The following is a 25,339-nucleotide window of genomic DNA, read 5'->3' as shown; positions in this document are numbered from 1 at the left end:
AAGAACAGGAGCTCCATGACAAGCTGCGTTGGCCTAAGACTTCGCTAGAAGATAGTTAATAAAAAGTTAGAATCGTCATAATGGTGGCCTGGCAGTGAACATAAAGCTGCTTTTCTAAAACCTACACTCTGTATAAGAGTCTGAGAGTCTTTCCCACAGTCTCCCTGTCCCCCCAACTCCCATTTCCTTTAAAATCTGCAAAGGCAGAAGCAATTCAGTAAGATGAAAGTTCAATAAAGAGTTGTTAAAGTTGACTGCTTCACACAGTAATGTACAACACTATGGGCATCCCGGAAAAGAGGAGATTCCTTTGAGGGCTGGGAGAAAGAAAACAGACTTTACATGCTAATATTGAAAGGAGAAGAAGAACTGGGATTTCCCAAACGTCCTATACAGAGCGATGAAGAAGTATGGCAGCGGAGTTTCTGGTGAACGGAAAACAAAATAGCACAATGCCCTAATTCCAACAGAAGCTTGCATTCCAATGACACAGCATAAGAAGTCTCAGATCCATTTAATGACGACCATGATGATGGGTAAGAGATCTTTGGTCTTCTCCCATCTACTGATGCTTTACTCTTCCATGGGTTTAGCTTCACACCCAGTGGGTGCAACAGATACAGGCAAGCAGTTCACGCTCATCCTAAAAAGATGCTCCGTTAGGGAAGAGTGCCTGCCAGTCTCTGGTCTGACCTGAAGCAGTGTGCTACAATGGAAAGAGAGCAGTCCATGGAACCAGTGAGATCACATCTACCTGAGACCTTGGGCTAATCATCTGTAATATGAGAACAACATTCTCTTCACAGGGAACTAAATGACAGATGTCCCTAAAACACGCACAGAGTGTCACACAACAGGCGTTTATTAAAGGCATAGTGAGGAATGGATGACACTCTAGGCCTGGATCATGGTCCCATGGAATGTCAGTAAAATTATTTGACAAAAATACATGAAGGTAAGAGAAAACGAAAGGGTAAGTGTTATGACTGTGCAGGGTTGTTCTGAACCCAGCCTGTTTCACAGCAGAAGTGTAGATAGCTGTTGGGACAGTTCTCATTTTCCGCAATCTATTCCTTTGCTTTGCTCTCTTGAGTCTGTCTACTGATATTTGTAACAGAAACGAGCTCAGGCTTTTTGAGCCTTTGCATTCAGGGGTGGGCATCTGTTACTCCCTAATCATCACCAGGGAAAGAGGTTACCCAGAAACTATGTAACATCCTCACCTTGGATGGAGGGGAGCAAGTAATTGTGATCCTCAAAATAAATAAATATAGACATACATAACTCTCTCTGAGAAGGGAGTGTTATTTTACCAAAAAGCTCAGATCCTCTGAATTCACATGGGCCCATATTCCCAGGACCTGCCCCTGCCTTGTGTTACCACATCCGCCCACCCAGCCCACCTCCAGACAAGCCCACGCCCTTCAACTGCTCCTCATATCAACAGATCAGGAGAACACATGCATTCTTGAACATCCATATGGCTCAGTTACTTCATAAACACAAATTCCCATGCAAATACAATCCAAAGTTAGCAGAAAGAAGAGGCAATTCCTTTAACATTTTTTTAATTTCTTTTAAACCCTCCACCTGGTTTGCGGAAGCCAAGTGGTACATCCGAGTTCTCCATCCACATCCACACCAGGATCCAGTGCCCTCAGGGAAAATGCCCTCCAGGATCCTGGTCAGGGGACCTTTGTCAAGCTCATTTAGGCAAATGTGCAAGGGAAGCCATGGAGGATCCCCCTCCCCCTACATCCCTCTAACCCTTTCAGAAGCTTCTTCCACAGTCAATGGAGTCTAATCCCGACTCCCTTCTCTGACAGAACAGACATGCAGACCCAGAATACTTAGAAACCTAAACAGGTAAGGAGTAATTCACCAGAAGGCCAACAACCCCTGAGAAGGAGATCTGCTCGGAGGCCATGCTTGGACTCTAGGACAGATCCTTCTCCGTGTCATCAGTCAAACCATCTGAAACCTGTGGCTACCGTTTTTGTACAAACAAAACCAAAATCTACTGTGTTTGTGTAAGCCGGAGGGTTCTGAATATCTAATCCGCTTTTATGAAAAGCTTGCTGGGAAAATTCTGCCTCTTATTGCTCCTGAAGATATCTTTTTTGGGTTATAAATCCAGATATGTCCTTAGGGATAGTCTCAGTGTAAAATCGGTATTAGAAACACGCAAAGAAAGATCGGTTTTGATGTAGATATTTTAAAAACTTCTCTTAAAAAAAAAGTAAACTCAGTAACTTTGAGACGGGGGAAAAAAAGGCTCCTGGGAAGACCAGACAGAGCCCCTGCTCTGAGCCAGGCTTCCAGCTGTCTCTGGCTGTGTAAGTGGGCAAGTGAGTTAACCTCTCCACACCTTAATCCCCAAACTGTGGGGTGTGGAAAACAAGAATGCGTGTCTCTGTAGAACTGCTACAACAAATCAATGCAATGATCTGTGGGATAAATTTAGCACAGTAATCTGGTACCTCATAAATACTCGATTAATATTAGCTCTACCCACATTAATGCTAGTACTAACTTCTATCGTGCTTACAAAGGGCTCTCATACCCATGAGTCTTGCAAGCTAGGCAAGAAGAGAATGTGATTTCCCCCTCACACCTGAAATCCCTGAGGCTCACAGAGGTTGCAAAAGTGATTCGAGGTCACCTGAATGTGAAGCGCAGCCGTGCTCAGCCTAAAACCTGACAAGAATCAGAAGAAAGGAGATGGTATTATTGGAAGGAAACTTAACTGCAGGGGTTCATTATTGATTCACCCAGTGCTAACCAGATACTAGCAGCTAAGCTGCAGTCACGGCTTATTACATGCCAAACACTGTCCTAACATTTTACATGCGCTATCCCACCTGATCTTCTCAAAAATCCTATTCCTGTTTCCATTTGATGCTTGAGGGCTCTGAAACACAGCAAGGTTAAGTCGCTTCCCTGAGGCACACAGCTAGAAAGTTGTGGAAATGGTACCCAGGTCTGAATCCAGAGGTCAGTTCTTAACCTTGACACTCTAATGCTTCCAAGCCAGAGACTGGTACATCCTAACAGTAAGGCAAAGCTTTCACCAGCCGGGCACCAGATTAGATGATGTCTAATATCCCTTCAAGTTTGAGATTCTAGGCTTCGACACTTCTATTTTCTAGTAAAGAAATAAAATATGTCTAAGTGAGTCTCTGAAAATGATATTTAGTGTGGACTTTGGTGAAAGTAGAACACTATATCCTAGCCTAAAATAGACATGAAATAGTCATAAAAGCATGTATTGATTCAGCAAAGCATGCAACACGAGTATCTTGTACAAAATTCTTATTGAATAAAGAAATAGAAGCTGGTTAAAGAATAGTGCAGAAAATTCAAGAAAAGCTGAACCGTCGAGCGCTGACCAATGCACTAATGACAAGCAGAAGGGAGGTCCCCAATTCTAACCATATGTGTACCAGTTACTCGAAGGAAAGTATAAAAAGCCCATGCTTATCCCGTCTGCAGAGGACGTAGAACTCTGAGCAGAGATCTCACTTACTAAAGAGCAGAGGCTGAAGACGATGTGTAGTAGAAATCACTTAAATTCTGGAGTCAGACCACTGCGGTTCAAGTCCACTAGTGGTGACCTCGGGCAAGTGATTTAATCTTCTATAGTGTGTTTTTCTATATTTACAATTGGGATAATAGTTATCTCACTGGATGGTTGTTTTGTTTAAATGCAGAGTCTTGGGGCACCTGGGTGGCTTGGTCAGTTGGGCGTCCAACTCTTGATTTTGGTTCAGGTTGTGATCTCAAGGTTGGGAGATTGAGCTCAGCGTTGGTCTCTTCCCTGACCGAGTAGCCTGCTTGGTATTCTCTCTCTCCCTCTCCCATGTCTCCCTCCTTGCTCTTGCACACGTGTGGACACACTCTCTCTCTTGGATAGCTAGATAAATGCAGAATCTGTAATTTGATGAATGCTCACTGAACGTTAGTTCCCTGTCCCCACTTGTAAAGGATCTCTATAAGAAGGACTGTTGCACCAAAAGATAAAATGTACTTGAAATAAATATGAAGTCCTGAATTTAGACTCAAAAATTAAATTGAGAATGGAGTGAGAGAAAGCTAATTCTGTCACCAATTCATATAAAAGATCCAGGGTGTATTGCTGACGGCAAGCGACCTCAAGTCAAGTCTAAAGTACAATGCCATTTCTTTAAAAAAGGAAAAAAACAATTTAAAAAATTGTTTCAAGTTAAACAAATGTGCCAATGTCAATAAGTACTGATCTATGTTCTAGTAATTAAAAAACTAATAGATACTGTCCACTCCCTTCCAGGGATTTAAACCAATACCAAATCTATATGGTAAGTGTTACACTAAAGTAATAAACCAGGTGCCCTACAGAAGTACAGAGGAGGGAGTTGGTCTTAATCTGCCAAGAGAAATCAAGGAAGTCTTCGTGGAGGCAGTGACTACTAACTACAGTCTTAAAGCCGGGGGTAGGGGAGGTTGGGGGTTGGGGAGAAGACATTCCAGGCACTGGGAGCAGTAAGTGCACAGGCAGGGAGGCCTAGGAGAAGCTGGTGCCTTCAAACATTAGCAGCCCAGTAGAATAGCTGAAAAGAAGGTGATTACGGTTGCCCCCAGAAGTAGAGTAAAGCACAGGAAGCCCTGAACACCAGGGTAGGGAAACCTTGCCCAGTTATAAAGCAAACAAATCACAGAACCCAGACAGGTACTTAGGTTTCCTGAGTCATTATCTATTCTTTCTACCCCTACTGTCCTTTATCTTAGCCACTAGCCATATGCCGCTATTTAATTTAAATTAATTAAAATGAAATGTGACTTAAAATTTAGTACTCAGTCACGACAGCCACCTATCAAGTGCTCAAGAGCCACATGTGACTACAAGCGACTACATTAGATGGCCCAGATAAAAACATATATCCACCAGCACAGAAAGTTCTGGTCTACCGCAATAATCAGTGCCATAGGACCTTAAGTGAATGAGAAGTGAATGAAAGACTGGGTTTATATTGCTTTATAGAACAGAAACAGGAAAAATAAAAACAATCGGGTGAAAGCTCTAAGGAAGAATATTTCAATGTCCTACCCCTTAGTGACAAGAGCACCCCATCACTGGAAGCTTGATGGCCACCCATCAGGGGGATGGAGAAAGAGCTCCTCTATTGACATAATGCTCTTTGGTAAAAATATTTGTATTTCACCATGGCAGTCTGGCTGATGCACTAGTGCAAACATAGCTCCATAGCTCTTTCACATGGAGTTTCTCTCCTACTTGCAGCTAAGGGATATGATGCTGGATTGGGAGTCCCTATGCCTGATGGTTCAACATCCCAACATCCCAAAATGTGGGAACTTTCTAACATAGTCAGCATTGCAATCCATGGATCCCCTGAAATTGAATGCAAATTGTATGTGTATTTTTTTCAGGAAAGAAGGGTACATAGCACCAATCAAATTTCAGTAAAATTTGTGATCCCAGTATAGAAAGCAAATAAACACTGTACTAGAGGACGAGGCTGTCCCAGTCCTCCAAAAAGAATCATCTAGATGTCATCAAGATGGCCACTAGGGTCATTCCCGACTGTAAAGTTCCATAGTGGGACCATCTAAAGACAATCACCCCGTAATTGAAGAGTTCCAAGTGAAGCATCCCCTGACCTTGATCAAGGAGAAAAGAGATGGGACAAGTATAAAAGGACATGGAAACAACCCAAGGCACTAAAGTTGGATAATTCAGCCAGGCTGGGGAAGGAAGAAGAGAATCTGTCAACCTCTTGCTGAGATGCCCATTGAAAACTCTCTTGTAAATCCTGATGTCTCATTTTCAATGACAACCTCCAGACACATGCAGACCCAGTCAGACGTAATACAGCTTACAAGCTGGAGAACTTGCCCAGTGAAGCCCAAGTTTGCTGAGCTATCAATCCATTAAAATACATATATATATATGACTTTGGTCTGATCACCACCTGACAGTGTGATAATTGTCTAGAATTCATCTTCAGGCCCTAGAGTATTTCTAGAGCTGAAAAGGATTGATTTCTAGAACAATGCAGGGATTCTTCTGTTATCTGGTATAGCTAGAGAAGAACACCTCGGTTAATTTAACAACAAAAAAAATGTGATAAAGAGCTACTTTAAATAATCAATATGGATTATAATTTGCAGAAGCTCTGAACACAATAACGCGCCCACACCATTCAAACCATGTTGAACATGATGTAATGAATGCTTCGTTGGCGATACTCAGAAAGTGCTATGGCATTTCGTGGTGCCTGGGGGCCGTCAGAACAAATATCAATTGTTATTACACTATAGGTCTCTGGGTGCCAATTAATAAAGCGTTCTGTGTAATAAAATGCCAGATAACAAATACCCTGTGCTTTTTTCACAGTTTGTATCAGGTCATACAGAAATTGGAGTGATCCCCAGCTAGATCCTGAAGCTTGTGTTTTCCAACTCCCAAATTTGCATGTAGTGACCCCACCAGCTATCCAGCGCCCTCACTGCCTCCTAGCAACCTCCTCTCCCCACGCTCGGGCCACCCCTGGTCCTACAGGTCCAGGTCAGTGCAACACGAGGCACATAAGAGATGCTTCAGTGAGGCTTTCTGTTGACTAGTAGTAACCGCCTAATGAAATCATCTAATGAAATTGTCCCGGCTGCTCGCTGTGAGCCAGGGTTGCACTAGGTGCGGAAATTAATTAGGGGCGTGTCCTGTGCCAGTTCTCAGAAGAGCCTGTTTTCAGTTACACGGTGTTAGTGCCATGCAGCAGCTACCATATCCCGGCTCCCAAGGGCATGTGCATTTGGATGGTAAAGTCTTTTTTTTTTTTTTTTAAGATTTTATTTATTTATTTGACAGAGAGAGATCACAAGTAGATGGAGAGGCAGGCAGAGAGAGAGAGAGGGAAGCAGGATCTCTGCCGAGCAGAGAACCCGATGCGGGACTCGATCCCAGGACCCTGAGATCATGACCTGAGCCGAAGGCAGCGGCTTAACCCACTGAGCCACCCAGGCACCCTGGATGGTAAAGTCTTGAACCCTCACTATCTGAAACCAAAGGTCGAGGCAAGACTTCAGGCTGAGAGATGAGCACAGTTGGGGATGAGGGTTCTCTCCCCTGCAATTGCAAAACTGGCCTTCTCTGAAGGCACCGCCGGGCAGGCAATAAAACCATGGCAAACAGTGGTTCTCAGAGCATGGCTCTGAGGCCAGCAGCATTCGCATCACCTGGGAACTTATGACAAACACACATTCCCAGGCCCTACTTCAGACCTACTCAATCAGCCAATCTGGCAGGAATGTCCAGAGATCTGTATTTTAATAAGCCCTTCAGTAGATTCTGAGCCCCACGAAGCTTCAGAACCCAGTGATGCAGATGAAGTGGGCAGTGTATAGGTATGACTTCAGCACAGAGACACTAACTGAGGAATTAGCTTTGATGCTGATAGACATCACCTTCTGGAAGGCGCAGTCATTGACAAAAGAGTAGCAAAACAGTGGCCAACAGCACACAGCTGGAAATTGCCAGGACGCTGGTGAGTGACTGCTGAAAATCCATTTCATGCTTTTTGACTCTGACCAGTCCCATGAGACGATGGTGTGGAAATTGAGAAATAGGCACCGAAAGTTTGAAACACTTCAAACATACAGCCATGTCACAGGTGGAGAAAAGCTTGTGAGGGCTAGTTTTCTTCCCCGTCCTGGTTTGCAGAGCCTCTCTGGGTCGATAAGGCACACACCGTGCCTTGCTTCTCAGCCACAGAAATTGTGCTAGTGTCTGAGCCTCCGTTCTTGACATTAGTCAGAGCTTTTCTTCCTCTCCCCACTGATCTGTGACCCACCCACATCCTCTTCATACCTTCTCTAAAGGGGAGAGGATCATACAGACGCCCTACTCCTGGCTTTAATGACAGAAGCCTTCAGAAAGCGAAGGCATACATCTGACACAGGCTTTCCAAATTCTCTAGGGATGAGGAGAACAGATGCAGTACCAATGCAGCACAACCAAATCCAGCAAAAAACACAGCCCCAACAGGATGCAGAGTTGCAAGAGCAATCCATATCAACCACCCACAGGCAGAAAGACCCCACCTGGCATAGGCACCACACGGGGCCTCTCCCAGAAGCCCCTCCCTGGCTGGACCACAGGAGCTGAAGCCTAGCCTGGAGGCAGTCACATTCCCAGGCTCTGCCCACCCACCTTGGGGATGAGCTCTACCGCTTTAAAAACGGGTCTTTTTTTTTTTTTTTTAAATATTCAAGAGGACTAAGAGTAGAACTGCTTAGCCCTACAAATTTGGAACCCAAAATACAATTAAAAAAGACGCTCCTAAGAAGGACCCACTGCTCTGCCAGTGTCTTGGATAACTGACACTTTTTAGTCATTCAGCGCCATTCTCCTTAGTCTGGCCCATTTCTCCCTCTTAAGGACACACCTTCTGGTTGCCCCTTGGCTTCCAGAAATGGTGACATGGGGGCAGCTCCTCAGACTTTATATCCAAGGACCCGCCAAGGATACAGGGAATGGAAAGTGAAGTGAACGTACCTGGGCTAGGCAGTGAGCAAAAATACACCACAGACATCTCTCTAAAGTAGGGCTGACACGTAAGAGACCAACCACTACAACTGGAGAAGCCAAAAAACTCGGTGCAGTACTTTCTGTCCTTAAATATGAGTGATGATGGGAACATGCCAGTGAGCCTCCACACAAGCCCTTTCCGGGCAGGTCCAGAATGCTTGGGAAGGGAGGTACTAGCACCAGTCCCTGGTGTTTTTATCCCTCCTTGAAAGGGGCTGCTTTAAAAGCCACATCACATTGATGACAGCAGAAGTGATGGGGAGTGGTACACGTTAATTTCAGTGGCTGCTCACCCCTTCAATTTCCTATGTGAACGCCCACTGAAGTCTGAAAAGAAACATTTACAGAAGCTTCCTTGGCTCTGCGGCTCAGCCCTTATTAGCATGAAGACCTGGGATGGCAAGAGCATTCAGAGCGACAAGGACTTGGGGACACAAATATCTTCTAGTTAAACACGTTCTCTGAATAGAGGGGAGTAGCTGCATATTTATGGGGTACCCAAATGTACCAGGACTGGGTAGGAGGCAGTCATTTTAAAAGCAGCAGGAAAAAGCATGTAACAAGAGCGCTCTTCCCTTCCCCTGCTACCTTTCTCTCATGTCCCAGTCCCACGGCAACAAACAGACATAGAGGGAAAAGGTGATCTGCGAAGCTGGTCCTCAGCAAGAGACCCTACTTGTATCCAAGAGGAAGACAAGTCACCTTCCTTTTTCTAAAAATCCTAGGGAAAACCCACACATATAATGAATTATTCACAAAGGCTGAACCTAAAAATGAGAGAGGGAGAAATATAGAGAGATGGAAAAGGGACAGAGGACTGCACAAAGAGAAATCTCTCTCCTTGAATAAAAGGGTATTCATTACGGTCACGTCCAAGATCCCTCTTTGACGTGTGTGTGGTCACCGATAAACAAACTAAGATCAGCAGAGGGGCCTCTGGTGGCTGGCTTCCACGGCGGAGCTTCAGAGACCCGCAGCTTCCAAGGCAGATCTGCAAACAACAAAAGGGAGGCGACTGGGCTGTTGGTGGGACCCAAGGGTTTGCAGGAGTTCTGATAGCTTAGCAAATCTTGGCTCTGTTCTATTTTAACTAAGAACATGAAGATGGAAGGAAACCAGATGTTCCTATAAAGTAGGGGGAAAGCGGCAGAGTTGGAGGGGGAAGAAACCCTACGTCTTATACAGCAGCAGCTAAAAAGAGATCAGCAGTTCTGGATGGAACTAATAATTCCAAAGTCTGGATCTCTCAGAAGATCAAAAGACCTGTTCTCATTATTTCCCCCTCCTCCTCTAATTCGTAGTGTGCCTCCCACCTATTGCAGGGAAAGCAAGCAGAGGGAAGCGGAGAAATGGTGACATGCAAGCCAACCGACAACACTGGCACGTCCAAGGTATTTTTGTCTCCATCCTTCAGTTATTTCATTTCTGTCAAACTCCTTCACTCCAGCTTGCTTTCCAGACTGCATCCCAATTACAACTGGTCCCCACAACAAGTCAAAGCCTGGTTTCCGGAGGAAATGTTACCCACACTTCATTTCAAAGACAAAGCCAACGGACAATTTGGAGACTGTCCTGGGAGCCTCAGAAAATGAAGACCTTTCTCCAGCAGCCGCAGGGCAAGTTACAGCCACTATCAGCTTCACTGTCTGCATCTGTACCCAGGTACACAGAAGATGCGGAGTCTTTCTGCATGATGTGATCATAGGATACAATTACAGACTTTGTCCTTGTTAGCGCCACCCTCTGCCCTAATCAAGGCCCTCTGACTCAGGATCCATTAGCTTACATCAAACCTGAAATTCTTGCCAAGATTACAGTCTACTATCCTGCAAGGTGCTGTATGCTTACAGGCAACCAGAGCAGGAGAGAAGTTTATACCAAGATGGGAGATGTGAGAACTAAAGCTTTCAGTAATCCTCACCAAAACCCTCCAAAATAAATAGGCAATTCACAATGGGAAATTCGCCATAATAAAGCACATAACCTCTGACCCAGAGCCAAAGTCCTTTGAGGCTACAGTGAAACGCTCTGCAGCAAATCATGGATGAATATCTACAAGTTCATTATAATGAGCTTTCAACATCTCAGTGGCTGCAAACACATTTGATCGTCCTACTTCAGACCTTGTACATTTCTGCATGAAACATGTGATCCCCTCCTGAGAAGACCCACATCGTGGCGGGGTGGGGGTTGGGGGGAATCTCCTGCTCCCCATCAAGGGCACGAGTTCCCCAATCAGATATCCCATTTCCTCCCCTCATCTGCTGACCTTAAAAAAACGCCAACAAGTGTGGGGCATCTCACAAAACATGAGGGAGACTTTGCATGTGTCCACAGAGTAACTCAGCCTGGGCATGGAAGAGTGAGAGCTGGTAAGCTTATGGCACAGTGAACCTGTGAGGACAATCAGAGCAGCCAACTCCCTGAGGAAAAGAGAATCCTCTTGTCATTACATCTATTAGATGAGCAAGAAAGAAATAGTGGCATCATATAAAATGTAATATCACATTTTAAATCCCATTAGCATTTGCAAAAAGGTTACGGTATCCACTGCAGAAAAGAGTGCCATAAGAAAATAAAATTATCTCCCTATGCAGATGTAGCTTCCAAGAAAAATGAAACACATTCAGAGTGGGCTGTAACTTACCACCATGTTTCATGCCAAATCTGGGTTATCTTGGGCATTTCTTTCCATAGGAACTAGACTTTCCCTACTAAATAATTGGAAAAGATTGACCCTCCCGCCCACCCAAGCCAGAGGGTCCTACAAGTATAAATTAGATAATTCCTTTCCCTGAACTGATCTTTTCAGGCCAATTTGTTAAAGACCAGTATTATGCAGTATGAAGAAAAGCTAACATAGCACACAGAAGTGCTCATTTCCCCCTAGCTCCACAGTGACTTTCTACAGCCCATAAAAGATGTATAAGCCTCAAAGACGCAGCGCACAGATAATCAAAGTCCTCAAGCATGTTACATGTTCATATGTCAGTTCAAAGCAGGCGGTCTTAACCCATGTCCTGAACAAGCTTCCTTTTTTTTTTTTTTTTTTTTTTTTCAAATATCCAGCCCTTAACAAACAGTAGAGAAGTACTCCCCAGACTTTAATGTCCATACTAACCACCTGGGATCTTATTAAAATGCAGATTATGATTCAGTAAAATCTGAAGTGGGGCTCTGAAATTTTAACAGGCCCCCAGGTGATGGGGATGTTGCTCTTTGCTCTCTTTGAGAAGCAAAAACCTAGAAGACTTAGTTGACCTAGAACTAAGACCCCTCCCCTTCAGGCATACTGAAATTTCTGAAGGACCCCGTTAAAATAAAAGCTAGTGTTTACTGGGGAATTAGGCAATGTTTTAGGAACCCAACGTATTTTAGGTCATTTAAATTCTCCCACTAACTCGTGACTATCACCCTCATTTCACTGGTAAGGAAACTGAGTCGCAAAGTAAGGAAGTAACTTTTCAAGGTCACAGAGCTGGGGAAGAAACTGGGGTGTGAACTCAGCCAGGTTCCCAAGTTTCCTGGTAACCACTGCTCACACCGAAGAAAAAGGGAGAGATTTCCGGAAGCTGGATGTCTAGGTAGGACGGAAAGTGAGTCTAGGATCTCAGATGCAGTATTGGGGAGAAAACTCACAACCCACAGAAACGCAATGTTTCCACATGGTCACCACCAGAGGCAACATATATTCGTCAGTCAGTCACGTTGCACAGCGAAGAGGAAAAAAAGCAAACATGGTGTATTTTAAATTTTCCAATCGGGCTCCTCTACACACCTTAGCAGATGTTCTCTGAACACTGTTACAACAGCCTACGTGCTGTAGAACGGCTGTGAAACTTCCAGCTACGGGGACAGAAGAGACCCCCGGGACCCGGTTATGAGCCCAGGCACCGAGCACGATGCTGAAGTCAACTCCCTATTCTCTCTTTCGGCTCTCTTTGGTCCGGGAAAGGGCGGGGTAAAAACCACTGTCGCACCTTGCGCTCGCAACGCCTGGTAGAAAGGCGGCGTCTTTGCAGCGGAAGCGAAATCGTGAAAAGCGCCCGACCGCGTGGTCCCCCGGTCTCTGAACCGCGCTTGATTTCCCAGCCCCGGAGCCTGGGCCCCGCCGGAAGTGTCCGAAGTGCCGAACCCGCGGATCGCGGCGCCGCGGGCGCCTGGGGAGTTTCGCTGGCGCTGTCCTAGGTGCCAACGATGGCTGCTGGCACACTTTGCCACCCGCGGCGTGGCTGGGCGGCTTTGTCTACCGCAATGAAACCAGAGGGCGCCTGAGTAAGCATGCCCCTAAGAGAGGGGCACAGTAAGGCAGCACCTGGAAGGTGGGAATTTTAGAGAATTGTACAAGGCGGCTGGGGGAGGGGGCCCCGCTGGAGAAATCGGCAGAGCTCTGAGCAGAGGACTGTTCGCAGCCCAGCCGCAGCGTGCAACATAATGAGATCTGTCCGCTTTGTGCAGCACACCGGCAGGCGGGACTGCGGGACCGGACCCTTCCTCCTCCCAGTACCCCCACCCTAGACGCGTTTAACTCCGGCGGGCATGGAGTGACCCCGAATCACTCTGTGGGGGCGGGAGGAGGAGGGGAGTGCAGAGAGGAGGAGAGAGGAAGCCCAGCCAGGGGTGGTTGTGGGAGGATTTGAGCAGCAGCAGGAAGAATATCTGCTTAGAGATGCTCCTTCGTTTCTAATGAGGGGTGCTGCCTAGAAGCACCACGCGCCAGCCAATGGCAGTGCTGCTGAGGCAGGGAACTAGGGAGGAAGGAGGGGAAGGCCAGAGACTGGGGTGGGGGTAGTAAGGGAGATGCTCAGGCCCTGGGGGAAGCGAGCCACGTGCCTCGCTGATACTAGAGACCCAATGCAGCTCCAGCTGCCTCGCTGCTGCACACCTGGACGGTAGGGGTGGGGAAAGAGGAGGATGGAGAAGAAGAGGAGGGGCCTCCTTTGCAGGTGCATCCTTCCCGAGAAATGTCTTTCCATAAGCATCAAAGTCCCATGTCTCCAAACCTACCCCCATATTTAACACCACCCCCCTGGCTTGCTTCCTACCAAGCACCCTCCCCACACCCACCAACCCACAATTCCTAAAGACCTTGCCAGATGCCCAAATCCTTAGTGAAGAACAAGGCAGCGAGATGCCTAATCAGCAGCCTGCATTTGGTGCACTTGATTGAGCCTGCTAAGGCTCCTTGGATGCCTGTTCACCCTGACACTGCCACCTTCAGAGCCGCCCCCACCAGCTCTTTGCGGAGAGCAGTTCCTTTGGAAGTAGGGAGAGACAGATTGCTTGCACACCCCTGGGCTCTGCTGGTGCAGCCCTCAGCTGAAGAATTCAGGCCCAGCCGATCAACCTGAATCTTGGGTGCTCAGCTGGGTCAAGCATTCAGAGGCGGGGGGCACCCAACCCCAGACTAAGAAAACGATGAGCTCTGATGAGCTGTTCTTCTCTGGCTGAGAAGAGAACTCCAACTCTGAGCCGTCTGGGCTGTATCATTAGAGATTGCCTCTGCTGACACATTCATTCACTCCACTCTCGGTGGAACTTAAACTCAGTCCCCAGAGTTAGCTGGGTCCCCAGCCAAATGGCTGCTTTATTTATTCTTTTGTCTATTTGTCTACAGGGTTTTGGCCCAGACTCTTGAAGCTTCTGAAATGATAAATCCCCCAGGGAGCCTTGACTTCCCCATGGGCAGAGTGAGGATGTCTCCCCAGCTGGTGGGGATGGGGACAGAAGGGGTGGCTTTGAGGGAGGAAAAGGGGGAGTGAGTATGAAAGGAAACCGTAAGATTAGGGGCAGCCCATTCTATGTGAAGGGCCTTGGGGGCCTGGGAATCAGACAAAGCCCAGCCCAGAAAGGGGCAGACACAGCAACACCACGCACTCAGGGATGCTACAGAGCTCCACAAAGGAAAAATCAAAAACCAAAAGTCTTACCTTGAAAAGCACTAGTGCACACACTGGCCTCTACAGCACCAAGCTTGCCCCTTAGGCACACCGGAGTAAAGAGTGCATTTCAGCAAAGGGGCAAACTGGCACCGAGAAGGAGATGGGGCATAAATCCCATGCTAAATTTCCCCCCTTACCCAAAGAAATGCAAAGGGGGAGAGGTGAGTTATGGTGGGCAAGAAAGGATATGGCCAATCGATGAGCTTCTTGGCGTATTTCCTGACAATGTTATCTTCTCCGAAGATGAAGAGGGATCTGTTGACGGTGAAACAGTTCTGCCGGACAGGAATGGGGTTGTACAAAGCCATAGTCCGCGCCCTCTGCGCTTTCGACTGCTTGTAGGCGGCCGCCGGCCCCGAGGCCGGCACCGGGGTTCCTTGCCGGTTCCTGCTCTGGTCCGAGTCTCCATCGCCCGACCCCGGCCTGCCGACCACCGCCTCCCCGAAGCGAGCCATCCTGAAGTTTAAACAGACAGAAGACACACAAAGGTGATCGCGGCCGAACACCCGCACACAGCAACAAGCAGAAAGACACACGGAGACTCAGAGCCGCATCCAGACGAGCGCGGGGACCACCGCCTCCGGGGAGCCTCGCGAGCTCTTGGAAGAGGCGGCAGCAGCAGCCCCGCCGCTCCGAACTGTTGAATCTAAATACAACCTCTGCGAAGCTCCATTCCTCAAGGAGGAGAAAAACGGGGGGAGGGCTTGGGGGTGCTCAGTTTCTGAAGGCAATTTTTTTTTTCTCAAAATGCCAGTGTGTGGTGGCATTCGGGGACTGAAGAGGAGAGGGGTGGAGTAGGCTGCTCCTCAAACATAGCTCATCTTCTGGCAGACGCACCACCTAGTTCTGGAAGAGAGGCAGGCACCGGCCCGCTAGGTAACAGTTTGGTGATTTAATGGGGGGTGGGGGGTGGGGGGTGGGAAGGAAGGGAAAAATGAAAACAAAAGAACTTTAAATTAAAAAAAAAAAAAAAAAAAAGGACGGGGTTACGGTGACATGCTTTGTAACGCCAGCCCCAGCAAGTCCATCTAAGAAATTCCACAGCCGAGACTTGGGTCTTTAAATCTGCCAGCACAGACGCATCCAAAGGTTGACAGAGAGGGAGGGGGGAGAGCGGTATTGAGGTTCCTGCGCAAACCGCAACGCCCAAAATATCAAAATAAGAAGTCAATCCAGCCGGAGAGGGACAAACGACTTCAAAGCTCCTGCGCTTGGGAAAGAAGTTGAGCAGGATCCAGAGAGCAGCGAAGCCCGAGTGCCAGCATCCTGCCGGAGCGCTCGCCGCCGCCACCGCCACCGCCTCCCCGGATCAGCATGCAACAGCGATCCGCGGCTGCGCCGGGGCGAGGGCGGGAGCGGGAGCGGGAGCGGGCGGGCGGGCAAGCGCCTGGGCGAGCGCTGGGGCCAGGGAGGAACAGGTTGCAGGCGAGCCCAGCGGTGGCCTGGCACGGGAGTTGACCAAGGACCGAACTTCCTCCGGAACGGCTCGGTTTCTTCTGCCACCCGGACAGCCCCACTCCGGGGGAAGCAGAGGAGAACGTGGGGAAGGAAAGGGGAAGGCGAGGGGGGGAGAGCGAGCGGAGCGCAGAGGCGCTGCGAGGCGCGCGCTGGAGCGCCAGGAGAAGCGGGGGCGGGGCCGGCAGGGACAGGAGGGGCGGGGATGGAGCCAGAAGGACCCCGGCTGACGGCGGCTGCAGGGGCCTGGCGAGCGAGGCTGGTTTGGCTTATAGATTTATTTAGCCAGAGGGCAGGGGGCCGCCGCTGCAGAGTGTCCCCAAGTAACGCCGAGAGAAGAGAGGCGGGCGCAGCTGGCGGCGCGGCACAGTCCCCACTAGAGAGCCCAGCCCAGGCCCGGCGGGGGCGCACACGCGCGCGCGCACGCACTCGCGCCTGCCGTCCCTGCCGAGGCGACCGCCGGTGCTTTGCCCCGCACAGTGCCTGCCCCGGAGGGTAGTCGAAGCCTTTGCGCCCTGCGCGCCGCGCACCGGGGCCGCGTCGCTGCTCCTCCTCACCTCCCAGTCTCCGAGGAACGCTGCCCAGGGATTTCCGCGGAGAAGGCAGCACCCTCTCCCCACCTCCCCACTTAGCAACCCGCAGGCCCCGCGAGGCACGCTAGGACCTCTGGGGGCTCCGCACTCTGGTATGGGTGCCAGCTCCGCGTGGGAGCTTCTGCCCTCCCCCTGCAAATGCGGTCTGGGGCGGCCTCTTGGGCTCGGCTCTCGTGGAGCCCTGCGCATCCATTTCTGGAAGAGTGATCCAGATACTGGGGCCGTAGATGGTGAGTTTGGGGCTATAACGACCTTTCCCCAAGTGTTAGCAATCGGGGGGAATCCTCCCACCCCTATCTTTTACCCACAAATCCGCTCCACTGACTTCCTGAAACCCACTCCATTAATGAAGAAAGAAAAACCAATTAGTATCTGAGCTACGTAAATGGGAAAGGTGGACTCCGAGACCCGGAGAAAGAGTCCTTAGGTTTGGTGACCAAGCCCTTCTCCACGGGTGACTAGTGGTTTGAACTGAGCACAGGACCAGCCACCCACTCCATGTCTACACTTTCCTCCTTTTTCCAGTCCTAGGCTCAATACACAGCTCTATCCAGCTCCTCCCCACCTGAGCAATGTTAGAGAAGGGGAAGGGGGCAGCCGAGGAAGGAAACAAAGAGTCTGACCAAAACCCGGAGGCTGGAAACCATGGGTGAGTGTGGATTCACATGTGTGAAAGGCAGTGTCTGTGTGTGTGTGAGATTAACTGATGGGAAGGGTGATGACATCTGAGAGGCACGTGTGTTCCTATGTACATGTGCCTATGTGTGGGCAAGGCCACGTGAGCACTGACACAGGTCTGTGTGAGTGTACATGTGAAGGGAAATCCTCTGGGTCCTGGAAATTCCAAGCGAATGGTGGTGTCCGTGCTGCCCTTGGGGCGGCATGTTGACCTCTAGATTCAGGGCAGCCCATTTCAGGCCAGTGGACTATGCAAGGTGTGTCCACTCTAATTAGGATTTTGATTACACATTACTGCCTTACTCTGTCATTCTACCTCCCTTAACTGGAGGGACCTTTTCTGTCTGGATACCTCATCAGAAGTGAAAGGGAAGGCAGTACTGTGACCCACGGGGCCCCATCAGCCTGTGTAGTCTTTTGCAAGGGTCACAAGTGGCTGTCTCACTAAGCCTGTGAACTGCAGACTAGAAAGGGCTTGCAGAAGTGATCAAACCCATGCTTTCAGGCAGGATCATAATCCGGAGCACAAAATTCACTCACATCCATCATCTGACAAATATTTTTGAGCACCAGGCACTGTTGGCACTGAGGATGCCAAATGAACAAAATAGAGGACCAAAAAAATGTGTCTTCTTCTTCGATTAAATTAGATTCTATAACCTTACTGGCCAGAATGCCTGATAGACCCCATTCTCACAGGACAACTTCACCTCTTTTTCTGGGTCCTGGCCTTAGCAGGCATCAGAGTGGTATGCCTGTTTGTTCCTGCTCAGAGGAAGCGGGGCTCTCTAAGCTTTGTTGAACCTCCTGGAAGAGGTTCTTGGAAGATCTGGAACCTCCAGATCTGGGTCTTCAATGCCACCCACTCAGCAGAGGGGCAGTACTAAGTCCCTTCCCTCTCTCTACAGTGTCCTGTGTTCTGTGTGGCTGTTGTAATTCTTTAGAGACCTAGGTTTTCCCAAGACAGACTGTTACACTTGGAAATGTGAAGACCCAGTGGAGTTGAGGCTTGCCCCCTGAGGAGACAGGAATCACTAATGCACGGGTTGGGAATAATAGAGAGCATGCTGGACAGTGTAAGTACCTCTGTAGGGAAGTTATAAATGGGGAATTTGTAAGGGGAGGCGGGGAGAAGCCAAGGAGGAAAGAGGCTAACACGATGGCATGAAAGTCTTTGGGAACTGACTTGATCTAAGGACAGTAATGGTGGGATGGAGGCATCCTTTCATATTCTCCCACCACCATCATCTCTAACACCATCCCCCACCCCACACGCACAGCTCTTCAGAACTTGGAGATCTAAGAACGTCTCTCATGCTCTCTAATGCTCCCATTCTCCCAGCCCCCAAAGGGCTAGAATTTAAAGACTGAAAAATATTTCCTTTGTGTTCAATATTTTTCGGTTTACAAAAACCTCACAACAAATCTCTGAGATCAGTCTGGCAACCCAGGTGTGATGACTCTGATTTGATGGGCAAATTAGCAGAGCTTCAGAAACCTTAAGTAATTTTCCCTAGGCTTCTAAGAGATCTTCGGACTGCCACTATATGTCTCTTTCTAATAACCAGTCCAATCTCTGGTGGATGGTAACAGTGTAATTCCAAATTGTTCATTGTCAAGAGAAGAAACTATACAATCATGCAAAACCTATGAGAATCCTATGCTTACTGTCCTCAAATTGAATTTGATCAGTAGCCACATGCCCCTGGGGCCATGCTGGGAAGAAGCTAAGCTAGGAACACAATGTACTGCTCTCAAGATCCAGGAGGATCCTTAGAAAAAACCGGAGGTCAGGTCATTGCCATAATGCTCTTCATGAGGGAACTTGGTGGGCATTCTCCTAACTAGTGTCCCTCCTTCCAATGTCTTCTTAAAGACCCACATATGGAAATGCAGAAAATCAGCATTATGGTCATAACTCTGATTGGAAACTAGTTTCCTAAAATCCCTTTCCAGCCCAGGAGGGACCGTAGCCGTATTTCCCTGTTGTCAGAGCACCATCTACTGGTCACTTGTGAACACGTCGCCGTAAGCCCAGTACCTGGCAGCCCAGCACACTTCACAACCTAGACATGCTTAAAGAGGTGACTTCTTGTCACCAGCTCTCTACTCCCTTGTGGGACTTTGTTGAAGTCCAGGCCCAAAATTTCACCACATTGCAACTGTCCCATCTCACAGTACTTGGAAAGTACACCCACACACACACTGGGCACAAGGTCAACACGCTGCATGCGCGCACACACACACATATTCACGCACAGTTAACATGGTGCAACCAAATGGTTTTCTGCATGCATGCTTTTCTGCAAGCAGTGGCCTGCAAACTAGAAACCCAAAAGGATCTGAGGAAGCAAGTGAAAACTTTCCTAGATTAATCCCATCCAGATGGTTTAATTTCAAAGCGTTCACCCTGTAACCCCTCACCTCCAGTGTCCCATCCAAAATGCAGGCAGGAGGGAGGGCGACTGGTATGCTCCAGTCTCCTCTGGAAAGGGAATGAAACCAGTTGGCTGAAACCCCCCTCCCCACCCCCACCCTCAGCCCCAGACCAGGGGTCACAGGAGTTTATACTAAGCTGGACAGACATGAGCAGCATGAGTGGAGAAGTACTTATCCTATTACCCTCATTCATAAAGCTCTTCCCAGATCTGTCAGGCCTTGGGCCATCTCTGCATATGAAATTTCAGCCCGTCACTGCAGTCTGCAAATCTGGCCTCATCCAAAAAGCATGCGCCCCTCCCACCAGCCTGCCTTCCTCGTCCTCCCTCCCCCACTGCCAGTTACACTCCTATAGCTTACGGTTAAGCTATCAGAGCCCCTTTTGTTCTATTTTCCCCCTGTTGAGCTTTTCCAAGAAATAGACTCTTATGCAAAGCAACTCTAAGGAACAGAATGCAGAGAGGATTTGGGAGTGGGTTCTTAAGAAAAAAGTTGGCAGGAGACCATGTGCAAATTCACTGCAGAGCAGAGGAGCTTTATGGCGATGCAGACATCTTGGGAATCTGGTGGCTTCCACAATACCTTACAGCCCTTACTTGGGTGAAAACACAACTCTACATCCTTATGTAATGTCCATCCCTAGAAGCAGCATTTCTCAAACCTATGCCTGAGAAACCCCACAGCTCTAACACTCGGCCGGCTAACTATAGATGTGCAAATTTTGCTTAAAAAATGTTTTTAAAACCATTCATTTATGACAACTCAATATTTCCTGGGTGCCAACTGTGATAATGTTATCTCACTGCATCTCTGCTGCAGGACTGTGAGGCACATTCTATTATCTGAGGTGCAAAGGGTCGGGGACTTGTCCAAGTGCACAAGGGTAGGGAATGGCAGGGCTGGGTCTCCTGGTAATAAGGTCAGGACTCCAGACACTATTAGCATAGTGCATGTCAAAATAATGTTTTCCTTGCTTAAGAGTCCAGGCAAAGGCATGATCTTGGACTTTGGAGAGGTGAGGCATGACCCTGAGCCAGAAAGCCTCCCAAAGTGTTAAACTTCAAAGAAAGCACACCACCTGTCTCTGGGCTCTTAGGAAGACTCTTTAGGAAGGCTCTTAAGTTAGCCAATATGTGTAAGGCTCTTAGAACAGCACCTGGCATACAACAGGCTCTACATACATGTTTGTTAAATACATTTCAGCAGTGGTATCACATATCAGGCAGCTTCCTATTTTGGAAAGCGGACAGCAGACGTGCAGCCCAGGGATGACTTTGGTGTTTATGCGGTGGACAGAAGAGCAGAGAAACACAAGTGTCTGAGACTTGGTCAGAAAGACAAATGGGGGAAAAGAGAAAAGAAAGGAAAACATTAGAGACCACAGTCTTAAGAGCCCAAAGACCTTGGTACCTGGGGCAGATCTATGTTTGTTTATTCATTCATTCATAAGTCCATTTCATGCTCATTTAACCCTTTTAATGTGCCAGGCATTTTTCTCAAGATTCTGAGGCTCCAGGATAAATTAGACATGGCCACAGTTAAGCCTCTGAGAGCTTACATCTGAAGAGAGACGAGGAGGAAAACATACCCACGAAGGGCTCTGATACGAGGCAGAACATAATGTGCACCCCAATACACTTGATCTTAGCCAAAAGGCTGAGAAGCGATAATGTGCACCCCAAGTGTGTACACAGTAAAGGCGAGAACAGAGAGATATCCCCTCTGATTGGAGGCAGCCAGAAAAAGGAAAGAGTCAGGGAGATCCTTTGAAAGAGAGGGTGCCAGAGGTGGCGAGAAGCAGTGGGGAACAGCAGCATGGAGCACGAAAGCCTGGGCTGTGGAGGAAACGCCAGGTGCAGGGGACTGATTAACCAGACCGCATGTTTATTGCATTTCTGTGTATCTAGGATCTTAAAAATCCTAGTAATACTCCTTCAATCCTTATTTTTCCCATAAGGTCACTTTTCAAGGTGGACAAGAGTCAAATATATTCAGCCTAACAAACATTAACCCTTATTGGGAGAGTCCTTTTGGAGCTTCAGTGTTTAGCCCCAGATATCAAAGGATCCCCTGCCCCACTGTGGCACCTCAACACCCATCCTCTGGGTCCAGCCTTGCTTCCTGGTCGAGGCCAAGTGCAGCAGCGGGACGGCTCTGCAGAGCTCCAGCTCTGACTGGTGGGGGTGAGCGGAGGATGCATGGGCATCTAAGGGTGAGAACAACCAACAGAAACACGCCCATCCCTCCGCCCCCTTGGCCTCTTGACTCAGAAAACAAAATACAGCCCACACAGTGTAAAGCTTGCTCAGCCTGGGTGGGTTCAGTCTGATTCATTCATTCAGCAAACATCAAATGAGCACCTTCCATGTGTCAGGCATGATGTCAGGTGTTAGAGCAAAGGAGGCAGTCCCCGGGATGAGCAGGTGCCTGAGCTTTAACCTGCACTTGCTGGTCTTAATCCTTCCCCCACACTTCACTCTTGAGACAGCGTCCCAATAGCAGGAAGAGCAGCTCAGGGCTGAAACAAAGCCTAGAGGAACCCTGATGGCCCAGAGAAGGGAACTCAGTCCCACCACACCCACCAATCTTGTCTCTTACAGGACTCTTTGGGTTGGAATCATCAGCAGAGTAAGCCACCACCTGTCCATCACCACACCCTTTCTCTCCCACTCTCTCCTACACTGAGCAGCTGGTTACACCCACCTGGTATAAAATAATCAGAATGAATAAGGCATTCCCATATGATATGGACTTAAGGCCAGTTTTGAAATGTGCACCTGGGCAGGCCATGTGCTGGTTCTGCCCCTTCCCCTCCCCTAAAACTATACTAAGACCTCCACTGACCTCCAATGGTCCTTGTTTCCCCCTCTCTTTTTTCTCCTTGACTACTCTGTAGCTTCTGCTACCAACGACCCCCCTCCTTCTCAGAGTTCCCTTCTTCTAGCATCCCACCTCCCACTTTCTCAAGGTCCTTGCCTTCTCCTGCTCCTCTTATGCTCCCCTCTTTATTGTGGGAGTCCCCCAGGGGGCTGTTCTTAACCCCTCATCTTCTCTGACATCTTTTCTTTTCAGGGTCACTTTCAACCATCCCCCCTGCCTCCACATCTAGTCTCAGCCTTACTTTTCCACCTCGTTTCCAGATCCAAATGTCCAACTAAGGGCTGTCCACCATCTCAAACACAATTTACCTAAAAGTGAATTCACTGTAATTCCTTTGAAACAATCTCCCCTTCAAAAATTCCAGTTTCTACTGAGGTGACATCATTCTCCCTTGTCAGCCACTTAATTTCAGTGGTTCCTTGACGCCTAAAAATGGCCAAACTCCTTAGCCTGACAATCTGAATTCAACCTACCCTTCTAAACACCATCTTCGAATGTAGCACAGTATCAACAAAGTTACATGTCACACCCACTCCTGCTCAGAGCACCTGATTCAGACTGACCCAAGAACATCCTTCCTCTTTTTTTTTTTAAGATTTTATTTATTTATTTGACAGACAGAGATCACAGGTAGGCAGAGAGGAAGGCAGAGAGACAGGAGGAAGCAGGCTCCCCGCCGAGCAGAGAGCCCGATGCAGGGTCCGATCCCAGGATCCCGGGATCATGACCTGAGCCGAAGGCAGAGGCTTTAACCCACTGAGCCACCCAGGCGCCCCCAACATCCTTCCTCTTTCCTGCTTCTCTGACTCCTAGGTATCCTTCAAGGTATGGTTCAGTTCAATTCTACCTCCTCCACGAAGCCTTCCATAACCTCTCCAATTCTATCTGTGACCTCTATCTCCTATAAACTCACAAAACTTCGTATCATTCATACAGCACCTTGTTTACTTTCTGTCGTTGTCATGGGTATAACTTCACCACTGAATTCCTACTTAACTTCTCAATCATGTCTGCCCTATCTTCTTCACTATGGTGTAAGCTTCTCAAGTGTAAAGGACATACCTTCCCCTTCGTTGTATTACCTGGAGTGTCTGCATTATAACAGCCCTTTACTAAAAACATCATCAGTGAATGAAGCATGGAGTCTCCTGCAACTTTTTTTGGTGAAAGAGAGTTTTAGCATCAACTGGTTAGTGGGTTCCTGTCACAGAGGCTGCCCTTCTCCTAACACGTTCTGGCTCTAACTCTGAGTCTCTGCTCTGTTTTCAGCTGTTTCCTGCTGTTCTCTCTGGGTTGAACGTTCATCCTCCCATGCCCTCCCTCTCCTTCAAGATGACTCTCCTCAGGAACTTTACCAGCACAATAACCTAACCCTCGTTTTATCAGTCATCAAATTATAGGGTTCATTCTCTTATGAGGAATATCTTTGCTCTTTAAAAATATAAGTGAAATAGGATTTGGGGAATCACCTTTTTAAAAAAAAAAAAAGACATTCAGACCCCCCACATAAAGAATATTTTCAGATCTCTTTTCACAGAATATAAAACAGAAGAATAAACTTCTGCTTCAAAAAAAAAATCTTGGGGCACCTGGGTGGTTTGGTGGGTTAAGCCTCTGCCTTCAGCTCAGGTCATGGCCTCAGGGTCCGGGGATCAGGCCCCGCATTGGGCTCTCTGCTCAGTGGAGAGCCTGCTCCTCCTTCTCCCTCTGCCTACTTGTGCTCTCTCTGTCAAATGAATACATAAAATCTTAAAAAAAAATCAACTATAGTCTTAAACTCGTTCTATCTCTTCTCTCTACAAAAAGGCAAATGTCATCTTTGGGCTTTTTTCCCTTACAAAGAATGACACACACACACACACACACACACACTTTTGTCTTTGTGCAAAGACACACACTTAATACCGATCTGATCTCAAGTTCTGCCTGCCAACTGTATAAACATATAAAGTAATCTCACTATGCTGTTGGGAACTTTCAGACAGGCCTAATACATTATATTTAAATGGGAAGAATTACAAGCTCTCTTGAAGATTTATAAATATTCCTAATGTGCCATTTAAAAATGGGAAAGGTGGAAATGTACTGCTCAGTCAGAAGAGAGGAATTCTGAAATACTCCTAAAACGCTCGACAAGCCACCTCTTTGGACACACACACACACACAGATGCATTCCTCATACAGTACTTTCCCTTACAGACTGGGTCCTGGGTTGTTGTTTTTGTTTGTTTGTTTGTTTTTACATAATCCTCCTTCACTCAGTCACATTCTTCAGAAGATTTCTGCCGGATGTGAAGTAGTCAAATATTATTAATATAATAACCCAAAGCTTCCTATTACGTTATTTTTCCTTCATTAAAATAATGTCTATTCTCCAGTAGGTCATGGTTTGATATTGCATTTCCAGGACTATGGAAAAAAAAAAAAAAAAACATGAGAAAAATGGACATGACTCAAACATATAAAGAATAATTATCAAAATGAGTCTAGGCAATCTGGCCAAGAATAATAATTGTAACAGGTATTCAATACTTATTACTCAATAAGGCACTGCTCTAGCCCTTTACTTTCCTCATTTCTGAGAATAATCCTGTGTGGTAAGTACTATTTTAATCAACATTTTACAGGTAAAAAAGCAAAATTGGAAGAAACTAAATAATTTCCCTCAAGGTCAGAAAGATGGTGAAGGACATAGCAGAAAGTCAACCCTAGGTCTGTTTGACTCCAAAATCCATTATCTTAACCACCCCAGTGTGGAGCTTCTCACTGAT

The 25,339-nt window shown here is 47.6% G+C and overlaps 1 protein-coding gene across 9 annotated transcripts in view; it reads right to left on the bottom strand.

The window, feature by feature from the left end:
- Window positions 1–25,339, bottom strand: part of CACNA1E (calcium voltage-gated channel subunit alpha1 E) — a 503,960-nt gene that overhangs the window by 305,359 nt on the left and 173,262 nt on the right. For all 9 annotated transcript variants that reach the window (XM_047705044.1, XM_047705043.1, XM_047705049.1 and 6 more), the window contains exon 3: window positions 14,713–14,979. In XM_047705044.1, coding sequence (XP_047561000.1) covers window positions 14,713–14,979 — 267 coding nt within the window. The remainder of the gene's footprint in view (window positions 1–14,712; window positions 14,980–25,339) is intronic.

This window comes from Lutra lutra, chromosome 15 (assembly GCF_902655055.1).
Source record: "Lutra lutra chromosome 15, mLutLut1.2, whole genome shotgun sequence".
In the NCBI taxonomy this organism is placed as follows: Eukaryota; Metazoa; Chordata; class Mammalia; order Carnivora; family Mustelidae; genus Lutra; species Lutra lutra.
This window is presented reverse-complemented; position numbering and strand designations above follow the sequence as displayed.